The 23,307-nt window shown below is 32.4% G+C and overlaps 3 protein-coding genes across 3 annotated transcripts; 2 read left to right on the top strand and 1 right to left on the bottom strand.

Annotated features, from left to right (window-relative positions):
- Positions 1–7,464: 7,464 nt before the first annotated feature.
- Positions 7,465–11,274, top strand: LOC663801 (homeobox protein unplugged). The gene is made up of 2 exons (XM_969836.4): positions 7,465–7,805; positions 9,749–11,274. The coding sequence occupies exons 1-2, from the start codon at positions 7,562–7,564 to the stop codon at positions 10,213–10,215; spliced, it is 711 nt and encodes a 236-aa protein (XP_974929.1). The 5' UTR covers positions 7,465–7,561; the 3' UTR covers positions 10,216–11,274.
- Positions 11,275–19,345: 8,071 nt separating this feature from the next.
- On the top strand, positions 19,346–21,210 carry LOC663791 (proton-coupled zinc antiporter SLC30A2). Its single transcript, XM_969826.5, has 5 exons — positions 19,346–19,878; positions 19,926–20,033; positions 20,081–20,397; positions 20,490–20,884; positions 20,932–21,210. The coding sequence occupies exons 1-5, from the start codon at positions 19,717–19,719 to the stop codon at positions 21,078–21,080; spliced, it is 1,131 nt and encodes a 376-aa protein (XP_974919.2). The 5' UTR covers positions 19,346–19,716; the 3' UTR covers positions 21,081–21,210.
- On the bottom strand, positions 21,099–23,294 carry LOC663780 (STE20-related kinase adapter protein alpha). The gene is made up of 7 exons (XM_008197001.3): positions 23,095–23,294; positions 22,855–23,048; positions 22,575–22,807; positions 22,341–22,522; positions 22,114–22,293; positions 21,845–22,060; positions 21,099–21,292 (listed from the first exon to the last, which is right to left on the bottom strand). The coding sequence occupies exons 2-7, from the start codon at positions 23,023–23,025 to the stop codon at positions 21,219–21,221; spliced, it is 1,056 nt and encodes a 351-aa protein (XP_008195223.1). The 5' UTR covers positions 23,026–23,048; positions 23,095–23,294; the 3' UTR covers positions 21,099–21,218.
- Between the last annotated feature and the right edge of the window lie 13 nt (positions 23,295–23,307).

Below are 23,307 nucleotides of genomic sequence, written 5' to 3'. Positions count from 1 at the left end.
ACAAAAATACGGTGTACGCGATTATATCTATTGTCCACCATTGTAACAACACAAAACCAATGGAAATGTAGGCGAAACAGGGAAAAAGATTAGCCTCGCCCATTTAATTATAACTATTACCAGCTAAAAATATCTATCGATTTTTTATTTCTATATCCGTTTAAAAAGTGGTTGGTCAATCGTAACAGTCTTTTGTGAGGAAGTTGTATAATTGGTTGCCTACGTCATCTCAAAATACAAGTATACAAATAGGGGGTTACTTCTGACTTTGACTTCTCCTAAGATACAACCAAATATACTAGTTGCACTTACCACTTGGAAGGTCAATTAATTTTTCAAAACATTAATTGAATCACCACTGGTTTTTTATATTTTAAATAATAAAAATCCATAATGAAATTTTATCAAAATTATCAAGACAAACTTACACTACCCAGAACAATGTAATACTGGATCAATTTTTTTTTTAAGATTACGGATCTAGTCAGCTGGAATCGGTATTATTGCTTGCATAATTATAGAAATTCAGAAATAGCCTACTATTGACTAGCCCTGTATTACATTATTTTAGACAGTTTTAAAACAATTAAATTGATTTTCTTAAAATTCTATCTAAAAAATTATCTAACTAGCTTTAGGTTACGTTTTTCACTTATTTTAAGAATTTTTCGTCAAAACAAGATGAAAAGAGAAAAACAGAAAACAAAGCATACCAGCAGACATATGAATAAAAAGGTTTAAAAAAACAAGTATTTAATTTTATCCATTCATATTTGTTTATTATCTATGTATGTTCCATCCATTTTTAGTTTTAACTTGTAGATAAACTGGTTTCTAATTTATTTAATGATTTACCCTTTCCTAGCATCCCAAATGTTTGCAAAAAAAAACAAACGTAAATAAATTAGTAGTTAATTTTACTCGAGAAATTGGGATAATTTTTAGTGGTATTTTGGTCAATAAAAAGCCGCGGCTATAGTTCCTTTGTGCACTGTCCAACGCCGTTGCAATATTAAAATGCAATAAATTAAAATTCGCTTTGTGCTCGCCATTTATCAGCTTTCAAAAAACAAACGCCGCGTCATGAATTGATTGTAAACCGTTTATTTATTCATCTTATCGCCGCCAATAAATAAAATCTCCCTTTTTTTCGTGGGAAGCCAAATTCGAAAGGTGAAAAACCTTGAAATAAAGTATTTGTAAATTTCTCAATTAAATCACGTCCGCGAGTTGTTCTTATATTTTTAAAATTGTCACTTTTTCGCGTCACTTCACGTCTACTTTCACACAAGCGGCGACTCAAAGTGATATCTTCTCATCCGTGACTCCCGGAGCCGTCGTTTCGTCACATGTGTGCTCGAATATTCCACTAACTACTCTGATTTATAAGTCTACATTCTATGCAAGCGCAGACAAATGAGACAATTTATTAATGTTTCCAGTAACTAACCAGAACATTGTGAATCATCATTGCGTCTCCAAAAACTAAGCCCACCCTCGAGAAATGGAGAATTATTTTTAATAATACCCATTTGAAGTACTCTCATATTCGGCCTTGTTTCAAAAAAAATAAAAAAAAAGAAGTACCTACAAAAATTGCAACTTTTTAGCAATTACAAATGCAGTGTTTAGAGAAACAATAATAATTGTATAAAATTCTCGATGCATTCGCTCAATTTAAGAAATTCTCCCCACACACAGTTACACTGTGTTCTAACAATAATGCCCTGGAGAAGGCGTAACCGTAGTCTGGAAAAGGGCCAATTTAAGCTCGCGCACTCGATCAATTTGCATAGGAAATTAGCTTAATAGTATATCATTACGCTATAAACACCACGGAAGAACACAACTGACATTGTTCCGTTGCCTTCAGCAAAAAACCACCATTTAATATTTAACATATTTACAGAAAGACGCTTTTTATGCACTAGTTATCGTTTTATAAATTATAACCACTGCAAATTTTACCAAAACATATGTCCGCTATTGTTGTAAAATAAGTTAAACCACAAGCACCCCCCTTATACCAATTTGAGAGCACTATAAGTATATATTCTTAGATATTCCGCTCGTTTTCAGCTCATTTAAATGAGTAGACATTTTCTAATTAAGAAGGCCCATCTACTCCACTTTGAAGTTAATAGTTTTCACAAGCTCAATTTAATTTAATTCATTAGTTAACAAATAACTTGCTAAATTTATCGCTGGACTAACCAAAGGATTGTTAATTTGGTTTAGTTGGGAGGGACTAGAAAAAGCAGCTAACAACACAGCTAATCAAATAGTGGGAGACAAATTATAATTAGTGTCTACATGATGAGTATGTGAGACCGCCCCAGAAAAAGATATAAATACCTTTAACCTGCTGTTGAAACTTTTTGCGATTAGCTGACACACTCTCATAATTCAAAGATTCGATGCATAACTGTAAATAAACATAGTATTCGATATTTGTTTTTTTTTGAATAGTCTTTTTGTTCCTGATTACAACGATGTATCACATGATATGATCGAAACTTACAAGCTGATTAAAATTAAAAAAAAGCGTTTTTGCAAAGAGTACTTTAGAAAAAAACGCCAAAAATTTTGTTCAACAAACTAAATTTTGACAGTTTTATTAAAAATGTGAGCAGCACTTTTATCACTTTGTCTTGTTTTTCACTTACAAAATCTAGTTTGCGTTTTTTCCAAAGCACTCTTCGCAAAAATAGTTTTTTCTCCATTTTGATCAACATATAAGTTTCGATCATATTATGTAATACATCTTTGTAATCAGAAATAAAAACACTTTTCAAAAATACAAAAAGCGACATCAAGACATCAAGAACGTCTTGGAAAGTACGATGACAGATTTAGATTCCTTGAAAAAAGGTCCTAAAGAATGTTCTGGTTAAAAACATCTAGTTACTTTCGCTTTTACTTTTTTGCTTAAAATAATAAAAACAACTACAAGTTACCGTTTTTTTCAGTTTTTTAAAAACAAAAACGACATTAAATTTTTTACAGATAATTGTTCAGCAAAAAAATGTGCAACTTTGCTCTAATTTAAAGAACCTCGTATCTCTTTAAAATAACTGAGATCTCCATGGTGGAGCTCGTAAATCGGACACCCTGTAGTATCTAATCAACAACTATATTTTAAATTTTTATCAACGTTATTTTAAAAAATTATTTAGTAAAATGCGATGTTGGCATTATTATTGTTATTATTGTTAATACGTACTTTTATGTATTTTGATGACTTAAATCCTTACACACTTGAGGATAGGTTTCCAGAAAGCAAATTGAAATTTAATCTCAGATTCAATTAATTCGAATTAAGTTATCAATTACTTTGTATGGAGAAAAGACAAAATTATCGCGAATGAAGAGCTGATACTAACGTATCTATTAATTTTTTTTAATCTCTTCGCTGTAACTGAGTTTTATACAACTTCCTGCCTTTGGAAACTTTTTGAGTTAATAAAAGTGCAAAAAGTCAACTAGTTCTTTTTTTTTGTTTTTTTTTTATATATGTCGATATATTGAACGATTTTCGGTACCTGGAACACTCTGTAGAAAAAAAATCTATTATTTTGGACCAGCTTGGTTGTCTCATACACTGTGTGATAAAAATTTATGACGTTATTTTGGTTTTAATTTTGCAATCTCCACTTGACATAGAGAAACTATTGTGTAAGTGAAACAAAGCCGTCGCCCAATTCATCACGCTACAATTATTTTCAATAATTTTTGCCGTGGCGATTCAGTAGCAATTTTTGACACGTCTGTTGGCAGCGAGCGGCGTTTTTGATTGACAAAACAACAATAAGCTTGACAGAATGACAGCTTCACAAAGCAACACGCTGATGTCGCTATCAGACCGACGCTTATTGAATTAGTTCTGTTTTGCAATGGAAAACTATCACAGCTAATTCGAAATTATTCGACATTAATTTGTAAATATCATCAACGTTTTGAGATAAATAACTGGAAACGGAGAACGAATGGAGAGTTAATCTGGGGGGTGAAAATAAATAGCCATTTTAAGCAGCGGCTAATTGAGGGCACAATGCACTGCTGATGACTACACCGAAAATCGCTTAACCACAAGTATTTTAATCCCCGGACGACCCTCTTTGCACGTACTTGACGTTTCGTTTGCATATTGCACAAGATGATCATAATGAATAGAATACGTTCAACTTTAATTAAATATAGTTTTAATAAATCAATAGATAGATATTCATCAGGATTTATTCATTCTACTCGTATTTTGAATATTTCTATTGGGACTTGTCCACACTGCTTTAATTTTCTGTATTAGTACAAAGCGATCAAAAAGTCCTTCTATCAAGTAGGCATATTACTTGACAACGTATGTCCGGTGTCGTGTATTAGTTCAGCTTGATGTCAAAATTTAAAATGAAATTACCCCAAACATAAACTGTTAGATGCCGTGAATTTGTGACATAAATAACACCCGAACGCTATACCATCCGTAAATAGTGTCTATGGAACAAAACTGAATTCCAACAATAATTTAATTTGTTTAATTTTTAACATTTTTCCTTTGACATTAGGCTTTAGTTCCGAAGAACATACGTCCTTTAATTTATAAGCTTTGTTGATAGAAAGACTTTTTGATCGCTTTGTATAACTTAATGTTAATTTTATTTACGTTTTAAAGACTTAATTAAAAAAACTATGATCAAGGGAATGTTTTGTTGCAAACATTCGTATTTTTTTCGATAAAATGTGTAGGTAAAAATTGGATTATATATGTTTTTTTTTTTGTTATAATAAGATCTAACTTTATTTTTTTTTAAATCACAATTTGGCAAAACAAAATTTTCATAAATTTTTGTTTTTTTGAGCGTTTGCATAGATACCTACGAGTATCTATTTCAGTTCATAGAAGAATTTTAGCACATTCTTCAAGAAGAACTGGAAGTGTTTAATGAGATTTTGGCAAAAGTAAGCCAGCAAATCACCGAATTAAGTCGAAAGTTTTTTTTTTGGATAAAACCATGTTTTTGAATTAAAAACCCGACAAAAAAATCACTGAACAAAATTAAAAAAAAATGTTTTCTGGTAGAGAAAAATTTTTTTTGCAAAATTTTGGTAAAAATAAGCTAAAAATTTCTGACATATAAAACTAAAAGTGCCGTTGTAATGTTATTTATGACCATATCGATTTTTGTGGAAAACATCGGTAACTTAAATAAAAAATTATTTTTTGTTTCTGGAGAGTTGTGTATACATGTTTTTCACTCAAAATTGCAATTATTTTACAAAATTTCGTCAAAACTAAAAAAAATATTAAATATTAAGTCAATTAAAGAAAGATTATTACCTACATAAAATTTGTTTTTTCGTGAGCTGTATCTACCACGTTTTCTGTTTTCAGCAAGAAACGTCATTATTTTACACTGTTTTGTCAAAAAAGACAAAAAAAATATTAAATAAAGTTGAAAATGATGTCAAACCTTCTGTGAGTGTTTAAACACGTCAACATACCTGCAATATTCTTAAACATTTACAAAAGTCAACAAACCTTACGTTTCTCCTTGTAGCCTGATAAAGATTTAAGTAAAATCAAAACGTCGCTAAAAATATAAAGTTCAATTACTCTCTGCCCTAAACAACCAAAAACAATTTCTGCCGTCAAAAAATTTTTCAAAGACACAAATGTCATTTCAAAATATAAATTAATTAACAGCGCCTTTTAATTTAATCTGAAATGTTTAATTTTAACGAAAACTTGTAACGCAAAAATAGCACCGAAACAAACTGACACCGACAAATCCCAAGATCTTTAGTTGATTGACAGTTTTCAATCCTTGTTGGTTAAAAATGTTAATTTGACGTATGAAATCCATAAATGACTATTAAAAACAAATCCATATAGATACCATTTCTGCGGATTTTTAGTCTCTAATGAAAATTCGAAATTAAAGTTAAATATGTGCTAATTAATAAATGTTTCATCATTCAAAGTGTTGAAAAATTAAACATTTTTACTTTAGAAATCATCTAAGTTGTATTTTTACAATTCTTCACTTGAAAAAGTTACTGAGTGCAATGTTATTGCCGAGCAAACAAAAGCATAAAACATTCAATAATTATGATTCGAGAAAAAAAAATAAGGGTGGTGATGGTGAGGGTGAAATGTGTTTTCCCCTGTGCGGTTCCAGAAAGACATACAACAATTATCATAAATGTTTGATGCAGAAAACGAGCATGCGATATCATCAATTTACTATAAGTAAACTTGTAATTATTTCATTAATTGAACGCTCGTTTATAGAACAAATAGCTAATTACCGTTGAAACCAAGAACAACTATTTAATGATTATTAAATAAAGTAATTAAAACTGAAATAAGACGACAGTCAGTTTTATGGAATTACTATCAATTCTTGATGCGCCGAAGTAATTTACTTTGGTCATTAGCATACCACGTTTATTATTGTGAGCTATTTCAGATTGTGAGACGCTTAAAAATTCATTCAAATTTTAATAGCCACTGATCGAATCTGCATTTCACGGACAAATTTTGAATTGTTTCTACTTGAATTATTAACTGATGGGTTATTTATTGACTTATTATTCGAAATTCTCAGGTTTATACAAATATTTTAAATAAATTATACAGCACAATAATATGCGTTTTAATACATTCATACTTAAATAATTCGCATAAGAAGAATTTTAAGAAATAAGCAATAGCAATAGGAAAAACTTTAATTTTTGTTTATTTTTTTTTATTATATTGGTCTATACACTTTGAATTTATGTTGGTATACTAAAGATGTCAATTTATATCTTTTGACTTTATTTTTTGATGTTGCCAACTTATTTCAACGACTCATAAAAGATCAAGATCAAACATTGTAAGTTTTCGCACTTTGCTGTCTACAAAATGTCTTCTGAATTTGAAATTAAGTTGACAACATTGAATAGTGTGACCAAATCATTCTTTTGGTTATTCTTGTTACCAGTCACGTGATAAACTATACAATCTTATATCTCTTATTAGGTGTATTCAGAGATGCCAACTTAATTTCAACTTAGGTATAGGTAAAAAGTGCACTTTACCTAATTAATGATAAAATAAATATAAAGCAATATAATTGAAAATCGAATGAATTAGGAGAGTTTCGTTCGTTTTTTCGTAAGGTATGTGTACAACTTGTAAAATTTGCATATCCAAAAAGAAATCTCACTTTATTCAATCTTGCTCGCATCCCAAATCGGCAAATCACTTCAATGCATAAAAAATCCGTCGTTATTAGTGAGCGTCAAATTGCGCTACATCCTAATAAATTCCCCCAGCTAATTAATATTGCTAACAGATTTAGCAGACAACATTGATTATCGTGCCGCGATTGGTCGAACTAGAACCAACAGACTAACAAGGGAGGAGTTTATAACAAGAATACGCCCAATTCATCTCTTCACCCCTTACAAAGTTAACTTGGCTTTGATCGGATCAGTGTCAGTGAAACTTTTTATGTGGAAACGTTGCTCCGTCTTTGAATTAGTTTTCGGTCCGATGTGAATTTGAATAAAATTAAAAATGGAAGTGCCGTCGAGTGAAACGGTCATGAAACCGACGTTGAGTGAAACGTTGACGAAACCGGTGCCGAGACCGTTTTCTATAGAAGCATTGATGAGTGATAGTGGACCTAAGAGAAATAATAGTCTTGCATGGAATTTCACTAATCAACAGTATCAAGTGAATAATTGTAGGGATACGGATTCTGATGGCAGTGTGGATATGGATCTTGCTCAAGATTTGTCAAGGAGGAGCCAAAAAGATGGCAAGTATTTGTTTATAACCATGGCTATTCAATTACCACTTATAAAAGAAAGATAAATCTCATTGCCATAAAAATTTACTTTTTCATTATTTTAGACGAAAATGCCACTTTCTTATAGCTATATTTTCAAAGTCAAAATATATTCCACAAAACAATTAACAGATAATATCTTAGGTCCTAAAAATAAACTTTATAGGCCGCACTATGTTAGGTTAGACCGTATGTACACTGCAGTTTAGACAGTTTAGAAGTTTAAATGAGTTTACCTAATTATATCCTTATGCAAAACATGAAAGTGGCTTTGTTTTACAAAACAAGTAAAATTTACTTTATATTCAAATACCTACCCATTATAGTCTTTATTTGCCGAAAAAATACTAGGTATAAGACTAATTCTGATCTGACAATTAAAACTTGAAAGTGTTTCTCACACATTGAAAATAAATAATAGGTATACCTTCGATCATACCTAAGAATCTACTTTTTATTCTAAGAAGGTTATTTCACTTAAACAATTGGAGCAATAATCAGCAATAATATAATTCTTTAATAAACAAATTTTGCATAAGGGTCCTTATGTTCCTTAAACAGAGTATTATTGCATCAATAAAAAAATTAAATATTAGTACACCGATACAATTTTAGAAAATATTAAATAAAACATTGAAATTTTTTACAAATATTTAAAAATGCGAAAATAAATGTTTTGTTAGAAAATATATAGTTTTTACTCCTCCATACATATACTATAAAAATAGTCTGTTATTTCCACAAAAAATTGATAAATTCTTATTGCGGAAAATAAAATGTTTGTAAATTTGTCTTCAAAAACTTTATTATTTTCAACGTGGTAAATTAACCTTGATTGTCTAATAATAAAGTCTAGACTAAATAAATGTATTATTTGTATAGCTATAAGCTTTGTAAATTATAAATTACTAGTTGAAATCATTAGCATAATGATTCACTTTAAGTCAGTGCTCCATCATTGTAACGGCAAATTCTAAATTAATAATTATATATTCACTATGCAGTTATTCAAAATGCATAAACGATTTGTTCAGTGAAATACTCAAAATGCAGGATGTATCGTCAAATAAGTACCAAGAATTGGTTCCTCAATAATTTTCGAATTTAAAATCTTATCTGTTGAGTATGTTGTTAGTAATTTACATAAGTATACTTAGACATATGCTTATAGCAAAAATTTGTCATTACATTTGAACTCGATTTTCTATTTAGAATTCTAAAGTAAAGTGTTTGTATTGGCAAACAAATCTGTACTGTATATATCTAACGTTTCATATTTATTCAGTAAAGCTTCGTCGCGATTTAGAACACTATTTTCTAGGTAATTTAATTTATAATTTAGTGTGAACAGAATTTCCGTCAATGTTAGTGTTAAAAATACTTGAGAATATTATGTCTTCAAAACAAGAAATTAAGATCAATAAATATCTATGTTTAGAGGGTCCTTCCCTATATTTTTGTGGGGGAAGCAGATTACGTATTACGCACGTTTGCGATGCAATTCATTTAATATTCACTACCCCATGATAAACTGTTTAATACATCAAGAACTATAATCTGAATAAATTTATTACGCTCTTTCACTCCCTCCATTAGTTCTTGCTAATTGATTTAAACTTTAATCAGTTAAATCTAATTACAATTCAGTTTATTTTCATATTTATTGCCGGACTCATCACAATGCAATTAGATGCGTTGGTATAATTTACACCGACTAACCAATGCTTTCGTTTGTGCAATTTAACCAAAGTTTATTTTAATTTTAATGATGTAGCGTCAAGGCTATCTAACACAAATAAAAGCAGTTTATCCGAAAAAATAACTTGGTCACCACACTTTTAGAATTTTTTTTAACTTTAAGCATTTTAAAGACAACTAAAACCAACTAGTTCGTCGTTTGTGTCTTATTCCAGGCTCGGACCTAGAAGACGACACCGAAGAAACCCAAAACTCCGACGGCACTGGCACGAAAGCGCGCCGCCGTCGCACCGCCTTCACCAGCGAGCAACTCCTGGAGCTGGAACGCGAATTCCACGCCAAAAAGTATCTGTCGTTGACGGAGCGCAGCCAAATCGCCTCCGCTTTGCGCCTTAGCGAAGTCCAGGTGAAAATCTGGTTCCAGAACAGACGCGCCAAATGGAAACGGGTCAAAGCCGGCCTCGGTGCCGGTCCCCACCAGCCCAAAAGTGGCGGCCAGCAGAAGAGCAAACTCGTCGTCCCGATTCCCGTTCATGTGAACCGATTTGCTGTCAGGAGTCAGCACCAGCAGCTGGAAAGGGCCTTGGGAGACCTGGCTGGGAGGGTTTTGGCAAGTCATGCAGCTCTAAGAGCAGGACTTGACCTGCATGGGTATCATCATCCACCGCCACCGCCTCATTGAAACGCTGCTGGAGTTTACTGACGATTGTGGTTGGTGACAATAGTGGCACTTATGGACGGAGTAGAGACGAGATTTTGTATTATGGTGCATATTTTATTTAAACACTACTGTTTAAAAATTATTATATTTGAAAGTAATAACGTGCAATAGGTTTAGATTTCCTAGATTGAGAATTTTTATTATTGAAATAAATACTTAATTCTTTATCAGAAATACAAAGTATTGATCGCTAGAGACGGATCAGAACAGTTTTAGCAATTTTACAAAAATTATAATTTTTTTACCAGCTCGTGGCTTCTTAAACAATTTTAATAAAATTTTTCTAAACACTAAAATGCGTTTTGACTTGAAAACCTCTTAAAGTACTCGAATATGTTATTTAGTTCTAGTTTATAAAAGTTAAAGTGTTTAAAAAAGTACCTATCTATAAAATGAAGGCATTTTTAGCCCAAATCCAAGATTCTTTTGTAATTTTTGATAAAATTTTGTAACATAATTGAGTTTTAAAGCAAAACCTTACACACAGACGCGTTGTTTTTCGGTTTATTTTGCCAAACATTTGCGAAAAATCGAATGCGTTTCGATAAAACGCAAAGCGGTAAAAATCTGCCTCTGTTTTATAAAAATCGTTTTGTAGTAGGATCTGTAAGTGGAGAGTGACTATTTGCTCAATTATTCGTTAACATGTAATAAAAATGCAGGGTGGGACGAAGATAAATACCACTATTACAATAATAACGAATAGAAAACTAAAAGATTCAAAAAATTCACATACGTTTGCTGTTTTATTGAAAATTTCTTCTAAATAAATATACACATAAATTTTTGTAATTACAATGAGAGTGTAATAATGGCAACTCGTTGCACTCTGTATCATAACATAACTCATTTAATTTCATGATTGTATAAGTTTGTTTTGGTATGCTCCCCGTTATAAAAGAACTGTCAGATCTGAATGTATCTATACAATGTATTTTTTTGTAGTAATTTTAAAAATTACCAAGGGTTGTAAATATTTGTGTACAAAATTAATTTAGTACTTATAAATAAATAAAGAATTATTACCATTATACCTCTTTTCTTTTGTTCTATAAAAACTCTTTTCTTCTCTTCTTCTCTTGTTTCCCATGATATAAATAATTCAAAAATAACAATTTATTATCCTAAAATTTAACTCATATCTACCTAAGCAATTAATTATTGAGGAAAACTTAAAGATTTAATAAGTTAAATCTCATGTGTTTCGGCCTAAACTGTATTCTTATAGCTCGATTTGATGCAAAGTCAGCAAAAATTCTTCATCCAGTATGGAAACGTCAATTTACCGAACAAGGTGTATAATTTCAGTTTCCTGCATTGAGAGTAAACGAAGCGTATGATTAGTTTGAATGTTGTGGAAGTTGTGTACTAATAGAAGGTGGGAAATATAAGTCTAAGCTGGCAGCTGGTTGAAAAAGCAATATCGCACCTGGCGCCCCCGATATATACAGGGGTGACAAATCTTTCCACGCCCACTTGATTCTTCATGCCGTGACTTTTCAAGCCGACACGGATTTAACATGATCTGTAAATAATAACCAACTCGCCAACTGACAAAATTTAAATAACAACTTTGATACGCTTACATACAATGCACCCAAAGTCATAAAATTTGTTTAGGAAGTTTGATTTTGCAACTATTGTTCCAAAAGCACTTTAGCTTAATTATTGTGAAACTATTAATCGATATAAACGGCAAGCACAGAACAAAGCTTATTAATTTTAATGTTAAATAATAATATTCTTGTTACTTGCTCTGTTAGTTCACAAATCATTTCCCACCGCCACTAGTAATGGACTTTTTATAATAAGTATAATACCTACATATTACTATTAATATTGCACAATATACATACAAGATTATTCAAAAAGTTCGATGCATGTTTTTTTTTTAATATCAATGGTTAAAAATAGCACAAAGGAGGTGTAACGTTGTACTTTTGTAATTCTTTTTTATTTTGTATATTACAATCTGCATATGTATTTGTTTTATACTCGAACCAATATCCATCCGCTACAGAATACATAATGTTTAGTAAACGATATTGAAACAACATGAATAACGAATTTTTTTCGATTATTTGTAAGTACCTATAGTACCTGGAAACATCAATATTTTAAAACACAAAATTTTAGTTCACCTTTTTGATACGTTTAAACAGATTGGTGTTATCCATATACAGGATGAGTCAGGTATGATTCGCTAAACTAGATGTCAGAAAGATATAGCATGTCAAACTACACAAAAAACTCCTTATAGCATTTAAAAAAAACAAATTTTTAACTACAAATATTGCAAGAAAAATAAATACTTCAGTGGGTAATAACTTACAATTCATTTTTAAATTTTATATTGGGTATTGGAAACAGTTACAAAAAAAAAGTTTTAAAAAACTTCAACGTAGTATGTCTGGAAAGAGCTGAATAAATTCGAAATGAGTTTGTGCAAAAATGAGCAACGGTACATTAGTTAAACTGTAAACAGCCGCAGATAATGACAATGACAAAGCCTGGGGTATAGTTTAGCATCGGCAAGCAGATCGTGGGACAAAACAGGGTGATGTATGAGTTGGACCTCCCACTGAACAATTTGCCAACATTATAGCCAGACTAATGGTAGCATTGTGCCCTCTCCTTCCAGGGTTCGGTCAAATGTTAAATGATATTAAAACTCCCGCACAAATTATTGAAACCCTACTTATCTCTTTCATTTCTATGAACATCAAACCCATATTAAATTACTGGTAATCTGTCTAGGTGAGACACCCCGCAAAGCTACACTTAAATGCCTAATGACTACGAAGTGACTTGCGTTTTAAGCCTTGTTATTGAAACCAAAACCTAAACCAGATTGAGAATAATTTATTCATAAATTGAATTGTCTTGAAAGAGGGGAATCAAATTCGTTTGGCTGGCTTCCAGCTCGAGCTAAATTTTCCTAAACGACGTTTAAAAGAATAGCCACGACTAACACTTGATTTTATGATAATGGGCGATCCCAGAGAGATTTCTCGGGTGCAAAACGCTTACTCAGGATCTGCTATTCCAGGGACGTACTCCGGAATTAGCGCTTCAACAACACGGAAAACGAGCAGAAATTTAATTTTGCAATTCGGTTACGTAAAATTATTCATTGATAAAGCTCAGTTATTGGCCTTTCAACCGTTTTTGTATATCAATGGTGATACTAACAGAAAAATAGAAAAGATTTCTGAATGTGTGCTTTAGTTGTTATCATCGATTTAAAAATTAAATCAACTTTTGCGCCCTTTTTAAGTCACCCAGCGACGTTGATTACCATAAATCCGTCATTATTACACATCATCATAAATCATATACAAACGCCCGAATTTCATTTCGGCTTAATCTAATGAGAGTGAGATTTTTTTCTGGTTTATGAGACAGGACGACGATGTCCTGGCGTCGGTCCTGTTTCCAGTTCGTGTGTGGGCGGAGTCGTCACAAATTGCAACACTGCGGCCAGCGATTTCGCCGCAGTTCCACTTTTTACGACCCTCCAATTTGCGACGAAAAATGGACTTTGTAATGTCACGCAGTTTTCCTTACGTCATCTTGTGCCAATTGCTTTCGTAATCCGAACGAAATCCAATGATTTTTTAATTTCTCAGGTGACGACTTGAACACCATTTTTTAACACAATTTAGATTTAGTATGCGTTTGGTTGCATTTGGAGTAGCAATCCAGATTTTTTTAATAAAAAGAAATCAATATATTAAGTAAAAAATATTTTTTCCTCAAAATATTAAACAGAAAAGTTGTACTTGATGAGTTTTATTATGTACATGGTAAAATTAACACACGTATTTCTGCTACACCCGGTATGTAGGGGTATATCTAAGCTCTGGAACTTAAGCTATAAGGCGATTAAAATCGTGAGCTTTCTTTCGTTTCGATGACGTTGCAATAAGATGGCAATTGTTTCTAAAGCCACCGCGATCATTGATATAACTCCTTGCTCATTGATTATTCATGGCTTTCATTTGATTTCCCGATAGTTTAATAGAATATATTGATTTAGGGATGGTTGTGGAATTTGTAATCGTTATTTCAACAATTTCATCATCATAAGTCGTGAAAAATATGTAGTGATGTTTATGGCGCTTGCTTATTTATTTATAGTCGTTTTATCAGTAATCGTATCTTTCATTTGTCAACACGTGTAATGAGATGCGGACACGCGGCGCGCCCAAGGCGGGGCTCTTAAGCAATTATAAGCGCTGCGGGGGCTGAAACCACCCCCGACCGCAATCAGGACATCCATCCACAGGCTGCGGAACATTTAATGGTTTCCGTCTCATAATAACTGAATCACGGAAATTGCAACTCACCACGGGATTTTAGTCGGAACTACTTTATTTGATGTTGCGATTACCATTAACTTATTGCACTCTATTTGTGAGAGATTATTCCACCAAGAACAAACAAACATCTCCAGTGTATATTCGTCTTAAAGTAAAATGATTTTTAATATTGTAAATACTTAGAAAATGCCTAGTTTCATTCAGTCGTTTTAAAACAATTAAAAATACCATCAAACATTTTATAAAGTTCCATCGTAGTTAATACAAAAAAAAAACAGTAAAACTGCACCCTAAATTTAAATTTATTCGTCGACGAAAACCCTCTTATATCGCAATAACTGTAAAATTCTGATAGACAAGTTGTTTTTTTGCTTACTTTGAGTTCTAGTAGTTGTTTCAAAACAATAAAAGCGCCAACGTCACATTTTACCGAATTACTTTTTTTTAATAAAATTGATAAAATTGTAAAATAGTAATTAATGATTACATTTCTCATTGAAAGTACCTATAAATTAGATTAGCTATTATTTTTCATAGAAAATGCGACGTTGACGTTTTTATAGTTTTGAAACAGCTAATACTATCACTACTATGATCCTCTGAAATACCTATTTACACAATTAACAATAATAATTCACCTTGTAGTATTTTGATTTTGAGATTAATTTTTCTTTCTATACTTATCAGCTTATAACTTATCACTGTAAAATTTTTGTAGTTTTTGATAACACAATCCTTTATTAATGAATACCTTGCTTTCTGTGTCTTCCAGTAATTTAAAACAATAATTTATAATATACTATTTGTAGCCAATAATTAAGCGATTCAAGTAGTACCAAACCAAATTTTAGTTTTTCCTTTAAAACGTTTTATTTTTCGTTTTAATGAATTACAATGTTTAGGATTAAGCCCCTATTAATGCACTAAACACGCCACTCATACGTTGATCTCAGTGATTTCAATGTTTCCAGGTTATTTTAAATAGTCGAATCTATCGCTGGAAAATGTATACCTTATAATTATGTTATAATAATGTTTAATGTGCGCATTATAATACGCCTAAATAGGTTCGTTTCAGTCATATTGTAAATGAACCATAGGTATTTTTCAATAAGACGAAAATTGGTTAGGCGTTTTATAATATACCTAGTTTTCAGTCGCATTTTAAAAATTCTACATTTTTTCATTCATTTACAATTTGCTCAGTCGTTTACCATGTGATTGGGCTTTTTATACAAGTACAAGCGTCACAATATAAGATTTATAAGAAAGCAAGAAGAAAATTGTTAAAACTTAAACAAAACAACATAAAAAATTAAAAATTCACACAATACCTACCTAGCTAAAAAAAAACGAGAGTAAAATTCTCGAGCAGAAATAAAAGATCTATGTATAAGTCCAATGTTTCTAATAACAGTCTTTTAAATTTTCATCAGCTAATTAGACAATCGAAATCGTTCGTTGTAAAGCGCATTGTTTTTGAGAAGTGAAAATTTCCGTGGTATTCGTGAAATCGTGCATCTGCATACAAAGTTAATTACGATTTCAGACAGTGGTGCGGCTCAGTCAAAGAGACACTCATTTCATTTCAATTATACGGGAGATATGTGGCAGTTATTCCCATGTAGGTAGGTGGGACCCCATTTGAATGTTAACGAGGCCGAAATCTGTCAAAAGTACCGCTTCCGGTGCGGTGCGCAACATTTTATTCCAATAAAACTTATTGTCTTATTGCTTCCCCACTTTGTCTCTTCTTGTTGCAGTCGGGACATATTTTTCATTCACGAACGTGCCACTAGGAAAAATTTCCGATTCAACTCTTTTGTCGCAGGAAGCCGACGATGACGAGTTTATTTATTGTGCCGCCTAATCACAATTATTTTTTTAACTAGGTACCGACGGAATACTTAAACATTCCAATTATGATTTTGTCTATTTTTTCATTTCGAAAATAATTCAGTGATGAGATCGACATGTGTTATCCTTCGTTGCATTATAAATATGTATACACTTCTAGTTAACACTATGAATTTTTATCATTAGCATAAATTCTTTATTTAATATTCAGGGTATAATGCCAAAATCGCTTTATCCTAATGCTGTTCACAACTTTTGCAGGTGTCGCACTTAAACCAAAACAAATAATCAATTATTATTCAATCATTGATAAAAAAAATTAGGTATTTAGCGTATAAATCATTGACAACTTAAAATTCGAGCAAACTGAAATAAATTCGTAGAATTAAATAAACACAAAAATATAGTAAATAAATGATTTATGATCATGACCATGGCCTCCTTGATGTATGGAGGACAACTTCGTTGTTCAGGCCTGGCGCATCGATAAGCTTCAGCGGTTTTTTCGAAACCGTAGATGGCGCCCTATTTAGCGCACTGACGTTTATCTGACAAATAGCATTTGTGAGGTTAAATCCGAAAAAAAAATTGAATTTAACAAGTACAATCAGCAGAAGAGAAGGTGAAAAAGAGCCCACAATGAAATTGATAATTTCTAAATACAAAAACTCAAAAAAATTTATAAAGTAGTAGATTTTTTTCGGGAGTTTGGTGATCCACGAGCGGTGCTTGAGAGTGAGCAGAGGTCCAGACAGGGACTTTGGAACGGACGGTTCAGAGACACTCCAGCAGAGAGTAACGCAGCAGAAGAACGCTGGATCGAGCCTTTTTAAACCATTTTATTTGAAAAAAACGACTTTCTTTGCACATTTTACTAAAACTAAATTAACAATAGCAGGTTTTGAAAATACGTGTGTGCAAAATAGTTTCATTTGCCTAAACAATGTATTGCAAATATCTGCTGGTTAAAAGGTTGCAAATACCTTTCTGAAAACTTAAACCATGTCTTAAAAATCACAGATTTGTAACGCATTCAACCTTAACCATTGGTAAAACCATAGAGTATGCATAATAAATGGAAGGTTCTTTGAAACATCGTTTTCTCTGCATCTGTGTCTGCGTACTAGTGCCGTAGGTTATGCTTAAAATACTTATAAACGATGAACAATCAATTCACCTTAAAATAATTTGTATATCTTCTGAAGCTGAAAATAAAAAATCCTAATGATCGTAAAATGATTTCCTGCAAAAGTTACACTATCCAAACGTTCATTCAGGGCATAACTTTAGAATTATCCTCACATTTTCAATGTATTTCACGAATGCACACTTACATCTTTCAAATTTATTAGTCTTTAACCTCAAAAATGGTATTTGTCAAATAAACGTCAGTCCGCTAAATGCAGCGCCAGTGGAGAATCAGCCGAACTTAACGATGCGCCAGGCCTGAACAACGAAGTTGTCTCCATACATCAAGGAGGCCATGATCATGACAGACGCCGAGGGATGAAATGATTATGATATGTATTGTACCTATCATAAATCTATTGAAATATAAATACATATGTCTTGAAAAAATAATACAAATAAAACGTTTTTTGCAAAAAAGTTGTTTTTTGTTGGAATATTTCATTACCTAATGGTTTATTTTAAAAAAAAGTTGTATTAGAGAAAAATTCCATACAATATGCATGTTTTGAAAAATAGGGAGCTGCGAGATTAGTTCCCGCTTTCATTTCTTGTTACTTCAATAGAAACAACAATAGAAGCTTGAGTGGGACCGCTGAAGCCGTCACATTTACATAATTTGACAGAGAAATTTACTCCCTGACTAATTTATGACACTCGAGGGTGAGTTTATATAACAGGCCTGTTAAATGCGCCATAATGCCTATGAGTTGGCAAATTAAAATTAGAATTAGAATCTCAACCATTCCAAACCAGATTTGCAATTTCTGTTTCCGGTCGTTTCAGTCCGCCATCTGAAACAACAGTAATTACTACACATTCGCACATGTTGAAAATTTTCAACGCAACTAATTTCATCCAACAATGATGAAAATTTTTGGCGAGTTTTCGGCATTCAATCATTTTGGAGATAATGGGCAGTAGAGTGGGCGTGTTTTGGTCAGAGGTTGCAAAGTACATGTGTTTTTGTCAGATAATAGATAGTATATCTCTGGAGGGCGGCGACTTGCTATTTGTCATAAGCATCCTGCCAACATTGGTCATATGAATTACGGTTTCTTATTCTTGTAATGTTGTTATCTTGTTCGGACAGGGGACGTTATTTATTGCTTCGGTTTGTGGGAGTTATGTACATTTTTATGACATATGGACCAAATAAAGACCTTACCGTAAGTTATAGACTTTCACGGTGAACTTGGCTCTATAAATAATTCCATCATAACTAACTACTACGAGTGTAGTAATAATTTCAAATGTTTTAAAGACATCTAACGGCACGAGTTATTTAAATCCAACCTAGTAATAATTATCTATAATAAATCGAATAGATGTGCGAAAAAAATTATATTAATTTTTTTTTTAATTTAATCTTATAAATTATAAATTTCTGTGAAATTTTTCGTCGCAAAAAGCTTAAATGAGAGAGTTGCAAACAGCTTAAAAACAATATTTGATAAGAAATAGTAAAGAGAATATCTGAAAAAACACTAAAAAAAATAAACTAAATTGAATTAAATTAAAATTCTTGAAAAAAAAATATAGCTTAAAGATCGCTACAAACAAATTTAAATTAATTTCTCTAAAACATATTAATTAAAATTTAATATGTAAGTATATACGTTATAAAAAATTTTTGTATAAATATGGTATTGGCTTTTATTTTAAATAATACGAATTTTCTATAGAATTTCGTTTTTTAGTTACAACGTTTATGCAACCAACAATGCAATGGTAACAAATTTTATAACATAACCTCAGTTTTTTATGTCACTTGCCAAGAAAACAGACTTTTTTATCGAAACACAGTTATATTTCAAATACGAGTATTGTTCATATTTATTACAATTCGCGTAGTTTTGTGAGTGCAATGATGGTACGAAGGGACAATTTCTTTATTTATAACTTTATAATACATTTTTTGTGTCCATGATCTTAAACTAAATTCCTATTTTAATCCCACTGACGTGTCCCGATTCTAGTTATAATATTTCTATAATAGACAAATAGTGATAATTCAGTCTTAAAAATGTTAAGTGTTAAACCACCATGGTTGGTGTAGTTTCAATAGTTGAGAAAAATCGCTTTATTTGATCAAATGGAGACACTGTGTGAGCATGTTGACGCCGACGACGAAAATTTCCTCCTCGATGATGAAAACGCTATCAAAAGCTGTAATAAATGCAAAAGTCCTTCCAATGGTTTTGTAACAATGGACGACCACGTTGACACCCTTGAAGATTCACCACTTCTCATCAATGTAAGTAATCCTCCAATGAACCCCAGAATTCTAGAAACAAGTTCTAGGATTGCTATCATGACGAATTCCATTGCCACAACATTTTGCAACAATCCGAAGACAAAAAAGCCTGGAAGAAACTCCTAATTGCGGCAATTCTGTGCTTCTTTTTTATGGTAATTTGACAAACTAAACGAATTAAATAATCACTTTCCAATTCAAGATTACGGAACTAATTGGTGGTTTTATTGCCGGTAGTCTTGCCGTAATGACAGATGCGGCGCATCTTTTCTCAGATTTTATCGGGTTTCTTATTTCGCTTTTATCAATTTGGGTGGCACGTAAAGCTCCCACAAGAAATATGACTTTTGGGTATTACAGAGCAGAGGTTTTGGGCGCATTTTTGAGCGTTTTAACCGTTTGGTTACTCGCCGGCGTTTTTGCAGTACTTGCAATTAACAGATTGTTGAAGAAAGAATACGATATTGAAGCTAATACTATGATGTTGGTGGCCTCATTAGGCCTTGTTGTAAATATTGTGTGAGTTAGTTTAGTGTGCTGTGAAAATTTGATGGATGTTATCTGTCAAATTTTTGAGACACTCACTGACTCTGATTTAAATCAAATTTTAGGATGGGGGCTGTGCTTTTCGGCTTTTGTCACAACCACAGTCATGGCCTTAGCGACCAAAGCAATTCGAATATTAACGTGCGAGCTGCAGCAGCTCACGTTCTGGGCGACCTTTTACAAAGTTTAGGGGTGCTTATAGCTTCAATTATTATTAAAGTGTTTCCTAGTGCCAAAGTGGCCGACCCGATTTGCACTTTAATTTTTTCAGCGGTTGTTATTTTCACAACTGCTAAAGTTGCAAAAGATTCCATTTGGTTGTTACTGGAAGGCAGTCCCAAACATTCCGGTGATCTAGCATTTGAGTTATTAAATATTTCGAATGTTAGACATCTTCATAATTTACATATCTGGGCTCTATCTCCTGGGAAGGATGCCGTTTCAGTCCATTTGTGTGTTGGTGAGTTTCATTATTTGTTTTTATTCCAGTAATTATTTTTTTTACAGATAAATACTCTAATCGTGATTCTATTTTAAAGAAAGCTAATTCACTCATTAAGAGTCGATTAAATGTGATAAGTTGTACTATTCAGATTGAAACTTATAGTTTAGAGTTGATTAATTCGTGTAAGTTTTGTCAGTCGATGCAGTGCTGACAATGTTCTAAAGACAAGTTTGTAATTTTTCCAATTTATTTATTTATATTATTACAATAAGTGTCATTGGAAGAGCAATCACTGTCCAAATAGCTGTTTTTATAATACTGAAATAAAGTGATTGACTGAATTGTCTTTTTAAAAATCCCATTCGCACGAATATAACTCCAAGTCGGCGAATTGTTGCACAACGTCCAAATTTGCAACTTCGTCTATAAAAACCAAAATAAGAACTTTTCAGACACATTTTGATGGCCCGGAGCAGCCACCCAAGTCACACACGTTTACGGAAAACTGATTCTTACGGAAAATTTTTTGATGAATTCGAATCTGTAGATGGTATTGCATTCATTATGAAAAATTTAGAAAAAACAATATTTGACAAATTTTGTGTTTACATTGTCATGTAAAAAAATTCAGTTTTCTTGAAACGTTTCATATTTGTGTAGTGAAATCCTTACCAAGTTATTGCAGTTTCAAGTTGGTGCAATAACCAAAGCTCGCACGGTAAAATACCCCGCAGCGATTTTCCCGTTAGCAGTTCATTTTTTCTATGACAAATATTTCAAAGGCCAAAAAACGCTAAATAATCAAAAAACAATTATAATTGAAACCTCAAAGTACAGTTTATTTACTAACTAAATGCTTGAAATTGGTTAAAATTCAACACTTTTCTTGAATCAGTTTTCAGTAATCGAGTGCGGACGAATTTCGTAATAAGCGTCTTTTAATCAAGCGCCTGCTCCCGGACTAATTACAGTTACCTGTATTAACAGCTACGCGACTACTAAGCGGCATAACAGGCTTAAGTAAATCAGGCAAAAAGATTCCTTTCTTTATTAATTTAAAGATAGGGTGTGTGAGGAGTTGACTAGCGGTGGGACGGATAATTGCCTCCTTTTGTAGACAAAGAGTTGCGAGTTCGTGTAGATCCTCTGAAAATCGTCTACTGACCACATTATTACTTATATCACAATCACCTGCGTAAAAATAGTAAATTACAACCAATTATACTAAAAATTTCAAAACCAACCATGAACTTCGTTATTTTCATCTGTAGGTACAGTAGTACAGTCCAACAGTTGTGGCACACAGCCTCTCACTTTTTCCGTCAACATTAATGTCGTTGAGACTCCAGCGTATGGTTCTGCACCGTTTGCCAACTCACAAATTAACATACCCACACTATAAATGTCTGATTTTTGATTATAGCCTTGAACAAATTTAATTAAAACAAAACTATCAAATAAAATAAAATACCCTGCAAATTTTGTTCCAAAAGTTCGGGACTTAGCCAGTTTAGGTTCCTCACAGTGCTTGCTGGAAACGAGTGAATTTGCCTTTGCCATTTTCCATTTAAAACAATCGGACAGGCGTATCGTAAGCCAGCAAGAGACGCTTTCCCTGTCGCAGAAATTAAAATGTGACCAGCTCTGACTGACCTTGAATAATTTGGCTCAATACTCGTTCACCTAAAGCAACAAATTAAGCAACCTGTGAATAAACCCCCTCTTGTGTATGTAATCCAACGCATCAAGGACATCCTTTAAAATTAAAATAATAGCGTGTTCAGGCAGTCCTTCGTTAAAATGTGTATTTAAAAGATCGCGACATGAGCCAAAAGCCATCAAAGGGCTCACAACACACACTTCATGCAAATGCACAAAGGCCACAAAGTACTTAATAATGTTTGGGTGCTGGAACTGTTTCGTCAAAATGATTTCTCTCTAAAACAGATCAGTCATGCAGTAGCACTTCAGGGATGGTTTCACACCTCGACCAAGTGCGCTTCGTGTTTAATTCGGTCCATATTAAAGCGTTTTATGGTGACCATGGTGCCCGAAATTTTGTGTTTTGCCAAGTTGACCACTGCCATTCCTTCGAAACATTGGCCCAGAGTTGATATTGTCTCGTAAGCTGATATGTTTGCCTCATAATTAACCATTTTAGCGCTATTTTTTAGTCACACTATAAACAATTTTTTGTGACATATTTAAATTTGAAATGACCTAACCTAAAACTTGACCATTCTGACGTTTGGTCCGCAAAAAGGGGCAATCAATCGATGTTTGGCAATAAATTGTAAAACACTCCTATATTTCTTAAAACAGTAATTGAATGTAATGAATAAATAACGTCTTAATTGATAATTCACAAGCTTTAAAACAAAGCAACTTAACCTAGAAAGTGACAGCTGACGTTTTATTTGACATGTGCTAGGTTTCAT

This window comes from Tribolium castaneum, chromosome 3 (genome assembly GCF_031307605.1).
Source record: "Tribolium castaneum strain GA2 chromosome 3, icTriCast1.1, whole genome shotgun sequence".
Lineage (NCBI taxonomy): Eukaryota > Metazoa > Arthropoda > Insecta > Coleoptera > Tenebrionidae > Tribolium > Tribolium castaneum.
This window is presented reverse-complemented; position numbering and strand designations above follow the sequence as displayed.